Source organism: Eleutherodactylus coqui, chromosome 12, assembly GCF_035609145.1.
Source record: "Eleutherodactylus coqui strain aEleCoq1 chromosome 12, aEleCoq1.hap1, whole genome shotgun sequence".
In the NCBI taxonomy this organism is placed as follows: Eukaryota; Metazoa; Chordata; class Amphibia; order Anura; family Eleutherodactylidae; genus Eleutherodactylus; species Eleutherodactylus coqui.
This window is the reverse complement of record NC_089848.1, coordinates 88,049,906-88,068,937: the sequence shown is the minus strand read 5'-3', so window position 1 is coordinate 88,068,937 and position 19,032 is coordinate 88,049,906. Positions and strand designations below refer to the sequence as shown.

At 48.0% G+C, this 19,032-nt stretch overlaps 1 protein-coding gene across 1 annotated transcript in view; it reads right to left on the bottom strand.

The window, feature by feature from the left end:
* The window catches only part of LOC136586975 (serum paraoxonase/arylesterase 2-like), a 40,342-nt gene extending 39,314 nt beyond the window's left edge, over positions 1-1,028 (bottom strand). The window contains exon 1 of the mRNA XM_066585346.1: positions 878-1,028. Coding sequence (XP_066441443.1) covers positions 878-951 — 74 coding nt within the window. The 5' untranslated portion in view covers positions 952-1,028. The remainder of the gene's footprint in view (positions 1-877) is intronic.
* Between the last annotated feature and the right edge of the window lie 18,004 nt (positions 1,029-19,032).

The following is a 19,032-nucleotide window of genomic DNA, read 5'->3' as shown; positions in this document are numbered from 1 at the left end:
CTGCCCTCTGGGGTCACTAAGGTGAGAGCTGCAGGTGGGAGACGCTGCCCTCTGGGGTCACTAAGGTGAGAGCTGCAGGTGGGAGACGCTGCCCTCTGGGGTCACTAAGGTGAGAGCTGCAGGTGGGAGACGCTGCCCTCTGGGGTCACTAAGGTGAGAGCTGCAGGTGGGAGACGCTGCCCTCTGGGGTCACTAAGGTGAGAGCTGCAGGTGGGAGACGCTGCCCTCTGGGGTCACTAAGGTGAGAGCTGCAGGTGGGAGACGCTGCCCTCTGGGGTCACTAAGGTGAGAGCTGCAGGTGGGAGACGCTGCCCTCTGGGGTCACTAAGGTGAGAGCTGCAGGTGGGAGACGCTGCCCTCTGGGGTCACTAAGGTGAGAGCTGCAGGTGGGAGACGCTGCCCTCTGGGGTCACTAAGGTGAGAGCTGCAGGTGGGAGACGCTGCTCTATGGGGTCACTAAGGTGAGAGCTGCAGGTGGGAGACGCTGCCCTATGGGGTCACTAAGGTGAGAGCTACAGGTGGGAGACGCTGCCCTATGGGGTCACTAAAGCAGCAGGTGCTTAATAAATACAAATAAAGCTCAGTATAGAAGGGTATTAATCTACAACAGGAAATACTAATGGATGCAACAAAGCCCCCCTCCCCATCCCCCTCCTACTACATTATATAAGGGGCACTACAAGATCCCACTTTCCTTGCACAATAGCATGTTGGGGCTGCTGATCCTACAGACACGGATGGTTTTGTTATATTGTGACAAATCTGGTAAATAAATATTAAGGAGCAACATAAAATAACCAATGTATCATAATAGGAGTATCCTTCCCCTCTAGTACTGTGGGAAGCAGCTACAAGTTCATACAAAGTAACTACTTACATGAACTGCACCAGTCTCTCCCCCAGAACAGCCAGGAGCACCCCAATAATGGTCAGTTTGAGTAGAGTCCCCATGTTTGTAGAGCTCACTGCAAGGTCCACCTGTAGCAGATAAGAAGAAACAAAGATCTATGATAGCAAACACATGTAGTGGGAGCTGCTGTGAGTGCTCCGCCTGTGTGTGATCAGCGCATGGCAGGAATGCTGCCTCCACAAGGGAATTCTCCAACCATGTGCATACATTACTATTAGAGATGAGCGAACACCAAAATGTTCGTTATTCGAAACGAACTTCCCGCGATGTTCGAGGGTTCGTTTCGAGTAACGAATCCCATTGAAGTCAATGGGCGACCAGAGCATTTTTGTATATCGCCGATGCTCGCTAAGGTTTTCATGTGTGAAAATCTGGGCAATTCAAGAAAGTGATGGGAATGACACAGTGACGGATAGGGCAGGCGAGGGGCTACATGTTGGGCTGCATCTCAAGTTCCCAGGTCCCACTATTAAGCCACAATACCGGCAAGAGTGGCCCCCCCCCCCCCCCCCCTCCCAACAACTTTTACTTCTGAAAAGCCCTCATTAGCATGGCATACCTTTGCTAAGCACCACACTAGCTACAACAAAGCACAATCACTGCCTGCATGACACTCCACTGACACTTCTCCTGGGTTACATGCTGACCAACCGCCCCCCCTCCCCCCCACAGCGCACACCAAAGTGTCCCTGCGCAGCCTTCAGCTGCCCTCATGCCACACCACCCTCATGTCTATTTAGAAGTGCGTCTGCCATGAGGAGGAACTGCAGGCACACACTGCAGAGGGTTGGCACGGCTAGGCAGCGACCCTCTTTAAAAGGGGCGGGGCGATAGCCCACAATGCTGTACAGAAGCAATGAGAAATATAATCCTGTGCCACCGCCATCAGGAGCTGCACACGTGGGCATAGCAATGGGGAACCTATGTGCCACACACTATTCATTCTGTCAAGGTGTCTGCATGCCCCAGTCAGACTGGTAATATGTATCTTAACAGTAACCGCGTTGGTGGTAATGTGGTGGTGACTGCGGACCTAGTAGCACGGTTGTATTTTGTTGGTTTTCGGAATGCGGCCAGGATTAAGTAGGCCGTGGCGGGGGGATGGTGTGGGGGCTCTCTTGTTGTGTCGGTAAAGGTGAAATTCTTGGACTGCCACCAGACGAACCAATGCAAAGGCATTTGCCAAGAATGTTTTCCCTGTTGGAGGAGGAGGGGGATGTTTTTGAGGCACTACGTGTCCTCTCCACGTGCCCGTGGTTATATGCACCTTAACAGTAACCGCGTTGGTGGGAAATGGCCTCGCCGCCATCATGTCTTTGGGAAGCCTCTGTTTCCACACCCCAGAGACATACCATTAGCAGCGGTATAGGCAGAGCCCAGAATTCGTAACATTTCAGCCGTAGCATTAGGACAGGCCCCACTAACATATCAGTAGCAGCATTATAGGAGGAGCGCAGTCTTCGTTCCATGTCAGCAATAGTAGCACTCAAGACAGGCCCCAGTAACAATTCCGAAGCAGCAGTATAGCGGGAGCGCAGTCTTCGTTCCATGTCAGCAATAGTAGCACTCAAGACAGGCCCCAGTAACAATTCCGAAGCAGCAGTATAGCGGGAGCGCAGTCTTCGTTCCATGTCAGCAATAGTAGCACTCAAGACAGGCCCCAGTAACAATTCCGAAGCAGCAGTTTAGCGGGAGCGCAGTCTTCGTTCCATGTCAGCAATAGTAGCACTCAAGACAGGCCCCAGTAACAATTCTGAAGCAGCAGTATAGTGGGAGCGCAGTCTTAGTTCCATTTCAGTAGCCTTAGTATAGCCAAGGCCCAAGTTACATTTATGTAGCTAAAGTGTAGGCCAACCCCACACACCTTTCTGTACCATGAGTGCAGGCGAAGAACATACAAATTGCTATGATTACACTGTAGGTGAGGGCCCCAAAAAATTGGTGTACCAACAGTACTAATGTACCTCAGTAAAAATTGGCCATGCCCAACCAAGATGGCAGGTGAATCACTTTGGTTAATGTGGCTTAAGTGGTAAGTAGGCCTGGAGGCAGCCCAGTGTAACGAAAAATTGGTTCAAGTTAAAGTTCCAACGCTTTTAAGCGCATTGAAACTTATAAAAATTGTTCAGAAAAATTATTTGAGTGAGCCTTGTGGCCCTAAGAAAAATTGCCCGTTCAGCGTGATTACGTGAGGTTTCGGGAGGAGGAGCAGGAGGAGGAGGAGGAGGAATATTAGACACAGATTGATGAAGCAGAAATGTCCCCGTTTTGGATGGTGAGAGAGAACGTAGCTTCCATCCGCGGGTGCAGCCTACGTATTGCTTAGGTATCGCTGCTGTCCGCTGGTGGAGAAGAGAAGTCTGGGGAAATCCAGGCTTTGTTCATCTTGATGAGTGTAAGCCTGTCGGCACTGTCGGTTGACAGGCGCGTACGCTTATCTGTGATGATTCCCCCAGCCGCACTAAACACCCTCTCCGACAAGACGCTAGCCGCAGGACAAGCAAGCACCTCCAGGGCATACAGCGCTAGTTCAGGCCACGTGTCCAGCTTCGACACCCAGTAGTTGTAGGGGGCAGAGGCGTCACCAAGGATGGTCGTGCGATCGGCTACGTACTCCCTCACCATCCTTTTACAGTGCTCCCGCAGACTCAGCCGTGACTGGGGAGCGGTGACACAGTCTTGGTGGGGAGCCATAAAGCTGTCCAGGCCCTTAAAGACTGTTGCACTGCCTGTGCTGTACATGCTGCTCGATCTCCGCACCTCCCCTGCTACCTTGCCCTCGGTACTGCGCCTTCTGCCACTAGCGCTGTCGGCTGGGAATTTTACCATCAGCTTGTCCGCCAGGGTCCTGTGGTATAGCAACACTCTCGAACCCCTTTCCTCTTCGGGAATGAGAGTGGGCAGGTTCTCCTTATAGCTTGGGTCGAGCAGTGTGTACACCCAGTAATCCGTCGTGGCCAGAATGCGTGCAACGCAAGGGTCACGAGAAAGGCATCCTAACATGAAGTCAGCCATGTGTGCCAGGGTACCAGTACGCAACACATGGCTGTCTTCACTAGGAAGATCACTGCCAGGATCCTCCTCCTCCTCCTCCTCCTCCCCCTCAGGCCATACACGCTGAAAGGATGACAGGCAATCAGCCGGTGTACCGTCAGCAGCGGGCCAAGCTGTCTCTTCCCCCTCCTCCTCATCCTCCTCATGCTCCTCCTCCTCCTCCTGTACGCGCTGAGAAATAGACAGGAGGGTGCCCTGACTATCCAGCGGCATACTGTTTTCCACCGCCCCCGTTTCCGAGCGCAAAGCAGCTGCCTTTATGGTTTGCAGGGAATTTCTCAAGATGCATAGCAGAGGAATGGTGACGCTAATGATTGTAGCATCGCCGCTCACCACCTGGGTAGACTCCTCAAAATTACCAAGGACAAGGCAGATGTCTGCCAACCAGGCCCACTCTTCTGAAAGGAATTGAGGAGGCTGACTCCCACTGCGCCGCCCATGTTGGAGTTGGTATTCGACTATAGCTCTACGCTGTTCATAGAGCCTGGCCAACATGTGGAGCGTAGAGTTCCACCGTGTGGACACGTCGCACAGCAGTCGGTGCACTGGCAGCTTAAAGTGATGTTGCAGGGTGCGCAGGGTGGCAGCGTCCGTGTGGGACTTGCGGAAATGTGCGCAGAGCCGGCGCGCCTTTACGAGCAGGTCTGACAAGCGTGGGTAGCTTTTCAGAAAGCGCTGAACCACCAAATTAAAGACGTGGGCCAGGCATGGCACGTGCGTGAGGCTGCCGAGCTGCAGAGCCGCTACCAGGTTACGGCCGTTGTCACACACGACCATGCCCGGTTGGAGGCTCAGCGGCGCAAGCCAGCGGTCGGTCTGCTGTGTCAGACCCTGCAGCAGTTCGTGGGCCGTGTGCCTCTTATCGCCTAAGCTGAGTAGTTTCAGCACGGCCTGCTGACGCTTGCCCACCGCTGTGCTACCACACCGCGCGACACCGACTGCTGGCGACATGCTGCTGCTAACACATCTTGATTGCGAGACAGAGGAGGAGGAGGAGGAGGAGGGTGCTTTAGTGGAGGAAGCATACACCTCCGCAGATACCACCACCGAGCTGTGGCCCGCAATTCTGGGGGTGGGTAGGACGTGAGCGGTCCCAGGCTTTGACTCTGTCCCAGCCTCCACTAAATTCACCCAATGTGCCGTCAGGGAGATGTAGTGGCCCTGCCCGCCTGTGCTTGTCCACGTGTCCGTTGTTAAGTGGACCGTGGCAGTAACCGCATTGGTGAGGGCGCGTACAATGTTGCGGGAGACGTGGTCGTGCAGGGCTGGGACGGCACATCGGGAAAAGTAGTGGCGACTGGGAACTGAGTAGCGCGGGGCCGCCGCCTCCATGATACTTTTGAAGGACTCCGTTTCCACAACCCTATACGGCAGCATCTCAAGGCTGATGAATTTTGCTATGCGGACGGTTAACGTTTGAGCGTGCGGGTGCGTGGCGGCGTACTTGCGCTTGCGCTCCAACAGTTGCGCAAGCGACGGCTGGACGGTGCGCTGAACTACACTGCTGGATGGGGCCGAGCACAGCGGAGGTGAGAGTGTGGGTGCAGGCCAGGAGACGGTAGTGCCTGTGTCCTGAGAGGGGGGTTGCATCTCAGTGGCAGGTTGGGGCACAGGGGGAGAGGCAGGGGTGCAAACCGGAGGCGCTGAACGGCCTTCGTCCCACCTTGCGGGGTGCTTGGCCATCATATGTCTGCGCATGGTGGTGGTGGTGAGGCTGTTGGTGTTGGCTCCCCGGCTGAGCTTTGCGCGACAAAGGTTGCACACCACTGTTCGTCGGTCGTCAGGCGTCTCTGTGAAAAACTGCCAGACCTTAGAGCACCTCGGCCTCTGCAGGGTGGCATGGCGCAAGGGGGCGCTTTGGGAAACAGTTGGTGGATTATTCAGTCTGGCCCTGCCTCTACCCCTGGCCACCGCACTGCCTCTTGCAACCTGCCCTGCTGATGCCCTTGACTCCCCCTCTGAAGACCTGTCCTCCTGAGTAAGCGTTGCACACCAGGTGGGGTCAGTCACCTCATCGTCCTGCTGCTCTTCCTCCGAATCCTCTGTGCGCTGCTCCCTTGGACTTACTGCCCTTACTACTACCTCACTGCAAGACAACTGTGTCTGATCGTCATCGTCCTCCTCACCCACAGAAAGTTGTTGAGACAGTTGGCGGAAGTCCCCAGCCTCTTCCCCCGGACCCCGGGAACTTTCGAATGGTTGGGCATCAGTGACGATAAACTCCTCTGGTGGGAGAGGAACCGCTGCTGCCCAATCTAAGCAGGGGCCCGAGAACAGTTCCTGGGAGTGTTCCCGCTCCTGAGCAGGTGTCATTGTAGTGGAGTGAGGAGGCTGGGAGGAAGGAGGAGCAGCAGACAGAGGATTCGGATTTGCAGCAGTGGACGGCGCAGAACTGCGGGTTGACGATAGGTTGCTCGAAGCACTTTCTGCCATCCAGGACAGGACCTGCTCACACTGCTCATTTTCTAATAACCGTCTCTCGCGTGGACCCATTAATTGGGCGATGAATGTGGGGACGCCAGAAACGTGCCTCTCTCCTAATCGCGCAGCAGTCGGCTGCGACACACCTGGATCAGGAGCTCGGCCTGTGCCCACACCCTGACTTGGCCCTCCGCGTCCTCGGCCGTGTCCACGTCCTCTAGGCCTACCCCTACCCCTCAGCATGCTGTATTACCAGTGATTTGATTTCACAGGCAGGAAATAAATTGGCGCAAGACTGCAGGCCAAATATAATTTTTTCCCTTTTTTGAAAACGAAAGGCCCCACTGCCTCTAGTGAATGAATAATCTAAGTTTAATAACTGTGCTGTGGCCCTGCTAATGTGTCACAGAACGTGAGGGTAGCAGAGTTATTATAACTCTGGCAGAGCAGGTATTTTTTTCCCAATTAAGGAAAGCAAATGGCGAAGCCAGCAGTAAAACGTAGCTGGGTGCGTCTGATTTTTAAACGTTGCACACGCAGCCGACACGTACACACAGCCCTTAGGACGGACAGAGGCAGGAGAAATAGATTTTTTTTCAGTTTTTTTCCACCAAAAGGCAGCACTGCGTATATTCAATGAACATGAGAAGTTTAATAACTGTGCTGTGGCCCTGCTAATGTGGCACAGAACGTGAGGGTAGCAGAGTTATTATAACTCTGGCAGAGCTGGTATTTTTTTCCCAATTAAGGAAAGCAAATGGCGAAGCCAGCAGTAAAACGTAGCTGGGTGCGTCTGATTTTTAAACGTTGCACACGCAGCCGACACGTGTCCACAGCCCTTAGGACTGACAGAGGCAGGTCAAATAGAATTTTTTTCACTTGTTTTACAAGCAAAAGGCCGCACTGCGTATATTCAATGAATAATAACTGTGTTGTGGCCCTGCCTACACAATTCTTTCCCTGCAGTATCAATGGAGGGTGCAATGCTCTGCAGAGGCGATTTTGAGAAGAAAAAAAATATGCAGCACAGCTAACAGCAGCCAGCACAGTACTGCACACGGTTAAATATGGCCCTAGAAAGGACCGTTGAGGTTCTTGAAGGCTACACTCACTCCTAACACTCTCCCTGCCTATACACCACTTCTGTCCCTAATGCCGGGTGCAACGCTCTGCAGAGCCGATTTTGAGAACAGCAGCCAACACACAGCTATCAGTGGCCCTAATAAGGACCTTTGGGGGTCTTGAAGCCTACACTAACTACCAATTCTTTCCCTACAGCAGCTCCGGTACAAACAGCACTGTCCCTCATCTAACTCACAAGGCATCTGAGGCGAGCCGCGGGAGGGGCCGACTTTTATATTAGGCGGACACCTGATCTCCCCAGCCACTTACTGCAGGGGGGTGGTATAGGGCTTGAACGACACAGGGGGAAGTTGTAATGCCTTCCCTGTCTTTCAATTGGCCAGAAAAGCGCGCTAACGTCTCAGGGAAGGAAGTGAAAGTAACCCGAACATCGCGTGGTACTCGTTACGAATAACGAACATCCCGAACACCCTAATATCCGCACGGATATCAAGTTCGGACGAACACATTCGCTCATCTCTAATTACTATACATTACTATCAACTGCCTGAAGTTTTCTTGTAAACTGGAGATGGAAAATAATTGCAATAATAATCTTTATATATATAGCACCAGCATATTACGCAGCGCTTTACGAAGTCAGACGTCACATATAATACTACACTAAAAATAGGAACTCACAAGTGCTTATCTATGGAAGAAGAAACATGTAAATTCTAATAATGCATTTAGACGGGACTAATGTCAGACAAACGATGCCCGACATTCGTCCCTGTGTGTCCTTGGTCCCGTGCTGTTGCACGGGAGCAGTAGCGCTGGCTCGCTCACAGAGCGGCCAGCAGGGGTTGGGGAGGCTGCTGGAGATTTCTCTCCTTGCGCTCCCCCACCGCTTTCCATTGACTTAACATAGTGGCTGTTCAGTACTAAACGGCAGCTATTTACACTGAACGATGATTGTTCAGCTCATTATCCATCGTTTATGTAGCATAAGCAATGGACGATGAGCAGATCACTGATCGCTCAGTGTAAACAGCAGCCATTCAGTAAGATGTTAAGTCAATGGAGAGGGGCGGAGGAGTGCGAGGAGAGAAATCTCCTGCAGCCTCCGCACTGTGAGCCAGTGATACCAGCTCCCATGCAGCAGCACAGGAGAGTGTATGTGCAGGGATATACGTTTGCCCGACATTCGTCCCATCCAAATGAGCCTTAAGTCCCTGTTTACTATATAGTAGTGATTGGCCCGGTGATAAAGTTGGATTGGATCATCCCAACTCAATTTTTAGCAAAAATCAGCTTTCCCTTAAACAAAGATGTAGGTGTGTGCGTGCATGTCTTTAATGAATGTGGTTACCTTCCGGTTGTTACACCAAAGCATTGGTTTAACAACTGAGCCATCATGTTTTCTCTTTCTTCACTGGAGAAGGAAAAAAAGAAGAATAAACGTAAAGAGAAAATAAGTCGCAGTTATGAACCTAAAATATTACTTTTATTCATATAAAACTAAAATAAAGCATGTGGCCACCAATAATATTTATGACTTCATTTCTCTCATATGATAGACTGTTGTGTATCCTATCCCGTATCAGGCATCCAAGGGTACAGGGCCCAAACAAATAAGAACTAATCTAGATGGAAAAGAGATTGGAAGGATTTCTCTCTTCAGACACTCCTCTAAAGGCTGTTGAAATAGCTCAGAATATTAGTTTCCCCAACCAGTTGTTGGTGCGTGTGTTTCCACTATTGGTGAAAAATAGACCCTTTCACCAAGAGTTAAATTAGTTGAGTGGACCCCGTACAGATATGTGGAGTAGCAATGGAAGACTGACGAGTCGGTATACGTAATACAAGTAGTACTATATCATACAGAAGGGATTGACAACTGGTTGGCCTTGGTGAGAAAGGTGACCAGGAACCCAATGGTTTCTCTGAAAGAGCGCCAAAAATCCTGTGTGCAGATGGGAGAAACTTCCAGAAGGTCAACCTTCTGCCTACATCTGCCTGGTGGCCCCCTACAAGCTAACTGGTGGCCGACAACCTGTGCGACCACACGAGTCACACAGAATGAAGGCTGGCTATGAATGTAGTACCCCAGAGTTGGGTATTCCAGCACTTTCTGTGTTCACTATAGTGCTATAATTACGTCTTAATGTGGAGTATGAAAAGTTCTGATGTTATTGTTCTTCATAATATTATCTGACCCTTCTGTGGTGCAGAGTGTTAAGGCAGCAGATTGCAGTCCTAAGCTCTTGCTCACAACCTGATAGTTGTGGGTTCAATCCCTGCATGGTTAAGGAAGCCGGCTCAAGGTAGACTCAAACTTCCATCCTTCTGAGGTGGGTAAAATGAGTACCAGCTTGGGTACTCATTTTACCGACATGCAAAAGTCCCAGCAAAAGTGCTGTGGAAAAAGTTGGGGCTATACAAATAACAAGATTTCTTTCTTTTATTTTTATTCTCCAGCCCCTGGTGAGTACAGGTCGCCTAGAAGCAGTCAAAGAAGTGGTTAGCCAGGCTTAGCAAAGAGTAGATGGCAGCCTAGATCCTCGTTACAGGTTAAGTTATTGTGGCAGTATAAAAAAAAGTAGTGGGCAGAGCTAAGTCAGTCTTCGAGGTACAGAGCTAAACTCAAGCTTGAGAGAGGTCAGGGAGGAATAAGGAGAAAGCCAGTGCATTGGCAAGTGTTCTGAAGAGTTAGAAGTAGAGAGAGAGAGAAGGAAAAGAGTTTGGCCAGGAGAAAACTCCCAAACCATTTTTCAGTTCACAACTAGAGATGAGCGAGCACGCTCGGTAAGGTCAGTTACTCGAGCGAGCCTTACTCATCTCGAGTAACTGCCTTCTCCTCTGAGTGTGCTTGGGGGGGGCAGAGGGGAGCGGGAGGGGGGGGGGGAAGTGAGAGAGATCTTTCTCTCCCCCCCCCCGCTGCCCCCCCAAGCACGCTCTGAGGAGAAGGCAGTTACTCGAGATGAGCAAGGCTCGCTCGAGTAACTGACCTTACCGAGCGTGCTCGCTCATCTCTATTCACAACGTCATTAAATCCGTAGTCCCCATGCAACTTCAAAGACTCTTGTATGCCGAGCCATTTTTTTGTGCTGACGTGGACCCTGGCATGATGGAGTCAGCCCAGATGTAGGTTATTTATTATGGTCGATGTGCCCCAAGACTGTACCAGGGGTGATACCAAAGAAAGACGTGCACTTTTGAATTTATGGCTATATTCTCTATCATTGTCCAGCATCGTTTCCTCCAGAACTTATGAGATTGACTATTGTGAGAACTTTACAAATAATTGTTGCTAAAGACGGCATAATAATGTTTATTGGGTTTAAGAATCGCTCTGCCATGCCTTATCACAGCGATCATAGGCACAGTGCTGCAAGTCCCTCAGAGGGACTCAAATAGTGTAAAAAAAAGAAAAATGTAAAAAAAAAAATATTAAAAAAACCCTTTTTTTATGCTTTTTCTAATATTAGCATAAAAAAAGAGAAAAAAAATTAAAACCCCACATATTGGGTATTGACGCATCCGTAACGACGTGTACAAAAAGTTGAACATGCTTTTTATTTTGTACGACAAATAGCGTAAAAAAAACCCGCTAAAAAACAGAGGCAAAATGCAAATTTTTAGCATTTTGCCTCACAAAAAATGCAATAAAAGTGATCAAAAAAGCCGTACATTCCCCAAAATGGTACCAATAAAAAACTACAGCTCGTCTCACGAAAAAAGCCCTCACAGAGCTCCGTACATAAAAAAATAAAAAAGTTACAGGACTTTGAATGCAGCTATAGAGAAAAAAAAAAGATTTCCAAAAAAAGGGGGTTTTATTGCAAAAAAGTGTAAAAACCTAAAAAAAATATAACAATTTTGGTATCGTTGTTACCGTATCGACCCGTAGAAAAAATTTAGCGTGTCATTTATGCTGCATGATTAACGCTGTAAAAAAAAGAAAAAGAAATCTATGGCAGAATTGACGCGTTTTCTCTCCCTGTTATCATAAAAAAATAAATAAAAATTTTACGATATTGTCTATGTACCCAAAAGTGGCACAGATAAAAACTACAGCTCACCACGCAAAAAACAAGCCCTTATACGGCCACGTCCACGGAAAAATAAAAAAGTTATGGCTTTTGAAAAATGGAGATGGAAAAATACCAAAAAATCGCTTGGTCCTCAACGCCAAAATAGGCCATGTCATTAAGGGGTTAATTCTTTGCACACTAACATTTCTAAAAACTGTCGCCAGAGGTGAGGCTTTGAAGTTCATACCAGAGTGGCTTTTTTTTATCCGAACAGTAAAGGGAGGAGTGTGGTGGGTTAAATCATGCCCTCGCTAGACTTGTACTCGTAAGTGATTTTACTCTACTATGCCCCTTTAATTGAACTAAAACTTTACTGGGGATGTTAGGAGGTGACCAATGGGTTAAGAACACTGTAGTGTACCACTATTTTTATTTCACTTCTGCTGGTACGGAGCGCACCGAGGATGTCTTTCTTTTAAGTAAGGGGGAACTGTAGTACCCCAGAGTTGGGTACTTCACCACTATCTGTGTTAACTATAGTGATAAAATCAGGTCCTAATGTGATATATGATAGGTGTGAAAAGTTATGTTATTGTTTATATTTCTCCACTGAGTTATGTTCTGGTAATATTCTCCACCCGCTGGTATGTACAGGTCACCTAGCAACAGCCAGGGGAGTGGTTAGCCATCCTTAGAAAGTATAGATGGCAGCCTGAGATTGGCAGCTTAGATCCCCATTACAGGTTGAGCTAGTGTGTCAGTATGAAAGAGAGGAGTGGGCAGAGCTAAGTTAGTCTTCCAAGTGCAGAGCTAGGCTCAAGCTTGACAGAGACCAGGGAGGAACAAGGAGAAAGTCAGGGTGGTGGGAAGTGAAACATCAAAGTGTGAGTAACCATGGACAAGTTGTTCTCAAGAGTTAGCAGTGGAGAGAGATCAAGAGAGAGAAGGAAAGGAGTTTGGCCAGGAGAAAACTGCAGCAAGAAGTTAGTACAGACAAGCAAGTCAGAAACAGTCAGTTCTTTGTGATCCCAGCTAGAGAAGTAAAGCTGGAGTGTTAAGTCAGGAGGTCAGGAAAGGGGAAATTCAGCCCTTCCCTCTCAGGTCAAGTTGTCTTCATCTACCTCAAGGAAATGTAATAAAAGTTGTGTAACTGCTGCCAAGTAAAAAACTCTCTCTCTCCCTGCCAATAAAGTGTTTTACAAGCTAAATTCTACTTCCCGAAGTAACTTTTGACCATCTACACTGAGGTACCAGACTACACGCTCCAGAGGCAAGGACTAGTACCACCATTTTTATTTAATTCTCCACTTTTCTATATATATATTTCTTGGTTCAAAACGGTTCCATACCCATGGACGGAGTGGCATCACAATAAAACAACATCTTACCGTACCCGACTGGTGTATCACCATCTTACCTTGCCCGATCCTGCAGGTAGCACGCAATAAGAGCTGCTAAATTTTACCACTGTGTAGTACCCTGCCAGACCACATTTACCACCTTGCCAGGAGGAACAGTAGAGCCACCATGGCCACCATGTTAGTTCCCCTCGCTGCTTAACCCCTTCTAGGTTTGGGTCGCTGCAAATAGATCTACAGTATATGTTCTCAGCCGACTACTATATATTACCTAATTAGCCATACAGTGAGTGCACAGAGCTACAATATTGCGTTAACTGCTCTACAATGTAAACACACTCCATGAAGCTCCCAACATACATTTCTTGTACCGATTTCACTTCCCGAAGCAGTTTGGAGGTCTGTAGTGCGTGATACAATGGAGGATAGGTGATTTTTATACTCTACGCTCTTCAGTACTCAGCAGCTCCGCGCTGTAAGTTTGTGTGGTCGGCGACTTTGTGGCTGAGCTGTTGTTACTTCTGGATGCTCACAGTAATAGTATTTGTAGGAGAGCAGGGCAGATCAGAGATGTTACAAACTGACTTGTGGCCAAACACTGAGATATAGCAGCACCAAAGTTATAGGTGGAAGTCTCCCAAAGCTCCAAACAAAGCAAATAACGATGAGGAGCCCACACATGTACTGGGTGACGACCTCTTTATGTCACCTTGTGCAATGTTCCAGTTTGTTAGGACCTTTCTCAACCATTTGCTTAAAGGGGTGGTCTCGCGAAACCAAGTGGGGTTATACACTTCCGTATGGCCATATTAATGCACTTTGTAATGTACATTGTGCATTAAATATGAGCCATACAGAAGTTATTCCACTTACCTGCTCCGTTGCTAGCGTCCTCGTCTCCATGGTTCCGTCTAAATTCGCCGGCAGCTTGCTTTTTTAGACGCGCTTGCGCAGTCCGGTCTTCTCCATTCAGCACGAGCCGCTTCAGTGTGCTCCCCGCTACAGCTCTTCTGCGCATGCGCAGACGAGCTGTCACTGCTCGGGAGCGCGCTGCAGCGGCCATTCTGTACCATCCTCTGTTAGAGGAAGGTGCAGAAACTGGAGCTGCCCAGCGGAGAAGACCAGCCCAGCCCAGCCCAGCAGCCCCGAGAAGCCTCCCAGGTAAGTGATGGGTCGGGGGGGGGGGGCTGCCGCTGCGCCGGGCTGCGCCGGGGGGGCTGCCGCTGCGCCGGGGGAGCTAGCGCTAAGCCGGGGGGGCTGTCGCTGCGCCGGGGGAGCTAGCGCTAGGCCGGGGGGGCTGTCGCTGCGATGGGGGGGGCTGTCGCTGCGCCGGGGGAGCTAGCGCTGGGGAGCCGGGGGCTAGCGCCGGTTACCTGCTGTCTGGTCGGCGGCTGCGGGGCGTCTGGTCGGCGGCTGCGATGCGTCCGGTTGCCATGGAGACACAGCTGGCGGCGTCTCGGGAGCGCGCACGTCGGGCTGCAGCGAGCGACTGGGAAAGAGCCGGCGGCCATCTTGAGGAAACTTTTATAACTTGCTGAAACGCTGGAACGGTAAGTACGAACCAGCTAGAAATGTCATTTACAGGGGGGCTTAGTAATGTGTACTTAATGGGGGGGACTGGGCAAAAAAAAAAATTAACTGCTTCCTCGAGACATCTCCTTTAAGTAGTGAAAAGTTGGGTAGGGTGAAATAAAGCAGTTGTCTACTGAGTTGTGGCTACAGTGGCATCCTATGACAGGGTCACCACTGAAGGCCCTTTTACATGGAACAATTAGCCTTCAAAAAATTTGTTCAACCGATCGAAAATGAACAATAATCGTTCAGTGTAAACGCTGTCAATGATCGAACGATGAATCGTTTGCTTTTCGTTCATTTTATGCAGGCATGGAAATCATCATTCTGTTCAATATATTTATCAGTGACCTGATAGAGGGGCTGCACAGCAAAATATCAATATTTGCAGATGACACAAAATTATACAAGATATTTAATGCACCTGAGGACAAGATATGGCTACAAAAGGACCTGGATAAGCTGGGGGCTTGGGCAGAAAAATGCCAAATGAAGTTCAATGTTGATAAATGTAAGGCTATGCACATGGGCAGGAGAAACGGATGTCACCAATATACACTAAATGGGGTACTGCTAGGGAAAAGTGAGATGGGAAAAGACCTGGGGGTACTAGTGCATTGTAGACTGAACTGGAGTAACCAATGCCAGTCAGCTGCTGCAAAGGCAAATAAAGTCTTGGGGTGCATTAAAAGAGGTATAGGGGCGAGGGACGAGAACATTATCCTCCCACTATATAAGCCACTTGTCAGGACTCACATGGAATACTGTGCAAAGTTCTGGTCACCGGATGTTACAGTGCTGGTGAGGATTACAGTGTTACAGTGCTGGAGAGAATCACAAGATGTCACAGTGCTGGAGAGGATTCAAAGAAGGGCAACTAAACTAATACATGGAATGAAGGGACTGGAATACCCAGAGAGGCTATCCAAATTGGGACTATTTACTCTAGAAAAAAGATGGCTAAGGGGTGATCAAATAACTATGTATAAATACATGAGGGGACAATACAAGGATCTCTCCCAGGATCTGTTTATACTCAGGACTGCAACGGTAACAAGAGGGCATCCACTACGTCTAGAGGAAAGCAGGTTTCATCACCAACACAGAAAAGGGTTCTTTACTGTAAGAGCAGTGAGACTGTGGAACTCTCTGCCTGAGGAAGTGGTGATGGCAAAATCCATAGAGCAGTTTAAAAGGGGACTTGATGTCTTTCTGGAGAGGAAGGATATTATAGGCTATAAATCTTACGTTAATTGTTAATCTAGGTATACAGGCAGGTAGAAAATATTAGGGGTTGATCCAGGGAACAGTCTGATTGCCATTAGGGAGTCGGGAAAGAGTTTTTTCCCCCAAAAGGGCTAACTGGCTTTTGCTCTTGGTTTTTTTTGCCTTCCTCTGGATCAACAACACAGGAGGATAGACAGGCTGGACTAGATGGACATTGTCTTCATTCGGCCTTACATACTATGTTACTATCATTGGCTCGTTCACTAATTGTTCTTCACTTAAACAGCGAATGAGAACGATTTATCATATGAACGAGCCAACGATGTATCGGCCTGTATAAACTCTGACATCGTTCACTCGTTCAAACGATAAATCTTCAAGACACTGAGCTCTTCGGTACGACCCATACTGCAACCAATACTTGTCCATGGTGATTGGTCTTACTGACTTCCATGGACCTGCTTACAATGGGTGTGGCTGAGACACCGGAACACCTAGTATGATGTAGAATGTAGTGCAAATATACAGTGCAAGGCTTTCAGGTGTTAGCTCTATATTTGGTCTTTAAAGCCTTCTTTTCCAAGACAAACCTATAACTCACTCAATATAAACATAGGACATGAAACCAGGATGTAGCTCAGCTAACAGCGCTGCTTGTTTAATAGGAGTGACGTACGGTACTATGTGCAGACATATCAGTCATGCAATCATGAGCTGTATTATAAAATGATCTTGGGCCGGTCTCACATCTGTGTTGGAACATCCGGTTGGAGGTTCCGTCGCAGATCTGGCTCACAATACTGGAAGAAAAAGTGCTGCATGCGTAATTGGCCGCTGAATTTTCTGCGACTTGTTCCGCATCAAAATGCAGCTTTTGGCGTGGATCCGCATGCGGAATTTGCCGGGTCAATGAGCTAAAAACTGTGTTTGGATTTCTGATGCAGAAAATTCCTTTTCCACATCAAGAAGTGACATGTCACTTTTTCTTTCATTTTCGCGTCACAATTCCATGTGTGGATCGACGCCAAAAACCGTGGAAGAAAGCCATGCATTTTGATGCGTTTTTTTAAGATGGAAAATTCTGCAGCGAATTCCGCTGTGTTACCATGCCATTAGATTTGTATTAATGTTATAGTATCACACAGAGATTGAGCTTTACTCACATTTAGAGATGAGCGAGCACGCTCAGATAAGGCAGTTACTTGAGCCAGCATCGCTCTTCTCAAGTAACTGCATTCTCGTCCGAGCAGGCTCGAGGGTGTTGCGGCCCCTCGAGCCTGCTCGGTTGAGAATGCAGTTACTCGAGAAGAGCAATGCTCACTCGAGTAACTGCATTATCCGAGAGTGCTCGCTCATCTCTACTCACATTAAACTTGAAATACATAACTCTTGTAATACTGCATTCAGGGGCAGATTGGAAACCCAAAGTGGTCATGGAAAAGAAAATTAATGTGGCCCTACATTGGAGCTGGGTCCAAAGTGCAGCCATGTTGGCAGTAGGCGAGGAGAAGCCCATGCAGCATGCATAGTTCGATACAGCAAATTTTCTACAAAGTACAGAACAAATTAGGACTGGAGGTACTAATATACATTAAGGGGCCACTTATTTGTAACCCAATAAACCTCCATGACGTAAATGAACATTATAGACTAACTTGCTTTAAGTCTCTATGACAGACATTTACATCATGGGTCCTGTGTCTGCATGATCACTACAGGAGCCCCGTGTTGGCTGACAGCCAAGTTCTCTTGCCAGGGTCAGAGAAAACTAAAACTTTGGTTATTTAACTCCCTAGATGCCGCAGTCAAGAATGACCACAGCATCTAGGTGGTTGTACAGAAGGAGGGGGAAGTGTAAATGTAAAAAAAAAACATGGTGTCACTATTCTATACTGTATTTTACTGAACAAATCCCACTATACCATGACCAACATAAAGGCCAAATAATGCTGCTACACCATAATAACATATTACTACCACACAGTGATAGCCTAATACTGACATACTGTTAATTAATAAAGAGCACTACAAAGAACATTACCAATAATAACACTAACAACTAAATAATACCCCTAGAGTCTAGGGCCTAGACCCTGACCAGCTAATACCACTGTACTGTTTCTGAAAAAAAAAACTATAGAAAGACCAATATCACTCTCATACAGTTACCATATAGTGGTATGTAACAGCTCTACACAGGCACTCTGCAGACTGCGTAAGTGATTACAGTGCCATAATATCCAGTGATCACAAGTGATATTGTCTGTGATTAAAGTTGTTCACTTTCCCTTATCTATTCCATCCATCCCAAACTGCCATGATTACTTCTTCCAGCCACAACCTGTCTATGCAGAATTTGACACAAATAAATTTTTGGCTCCTCCCTTTTCTAGCCACTTTTTGTGATTTCCACACAGTAAACGTCACCCTCACTCTGTAATAATGCTTTCTTTATTCCCTCCGCTCAGTAATAATATACCCTTTTGTCCCAATTCAGTAAGAATGCCACTTATGGTCCCATTCTGTAACAATGCCTCTTATATACACTAACATAAAAAATATACTAACCTCTATTGCTTCTCATGGCCTCTGCAGTCTGCGCCTTACTGACCACAGTGATTGCATGTGATTGTGCTACCTAAAAGTCAGTAGGGGACCAAAGCAGCGCTTATTGTAGAGGCCAGGAAGAGCAACAGAGGTAAATATTTTTATATTAGTGTATATAAGAAGAATTATTACTGAATGGAGGCAAAAGGTTATTGTAACATCAAACTGGGACATGAACACTCTGCAGAGTCTTACCGGCACATGAACTGCAAAATTGCGAAACTGGACTCAAATCTCACAGACATGACTGAAAAACAGACATAAATGTTACGCCATTCACACTCACAAACTGGCAAAACCAGATCGAACAGAAGAACTGATTTCATACTTATGGAAAGATAGAAATACAGCTGATTAACGCCCAAAACACACATCAAGCATTCCTGCATGTATAAACAGATGGAATAGATACAATATGAGGTGTTAGTTCATATTTTGGCCAAGATACTTAAGCCTGCGAGCCCACTTCATGGGTTCTAGTTGTCTTGCAGATCCCTATGCTAATGAGACAACTAACCCCAGGAAACCTGCCTGCAATGCTGAGCGATCGTCCTGATAGGGACAATGCAATGCTGGAACCTAGGGAGCTACCTCGTTCTAGATGATAAAGGATCCACAGCAAGACACAGTTCACACTACACGTACCGAGAGCCACACAGACACGCAGGAGCATGACACTGTTCACACTAAACATCCTGAACGCTGCATATACACCATGTCCAGCCACATGCTCAGACACCTCATGTCCAGCCACATGCTCAGACACCTCATGTCCAGCCACATG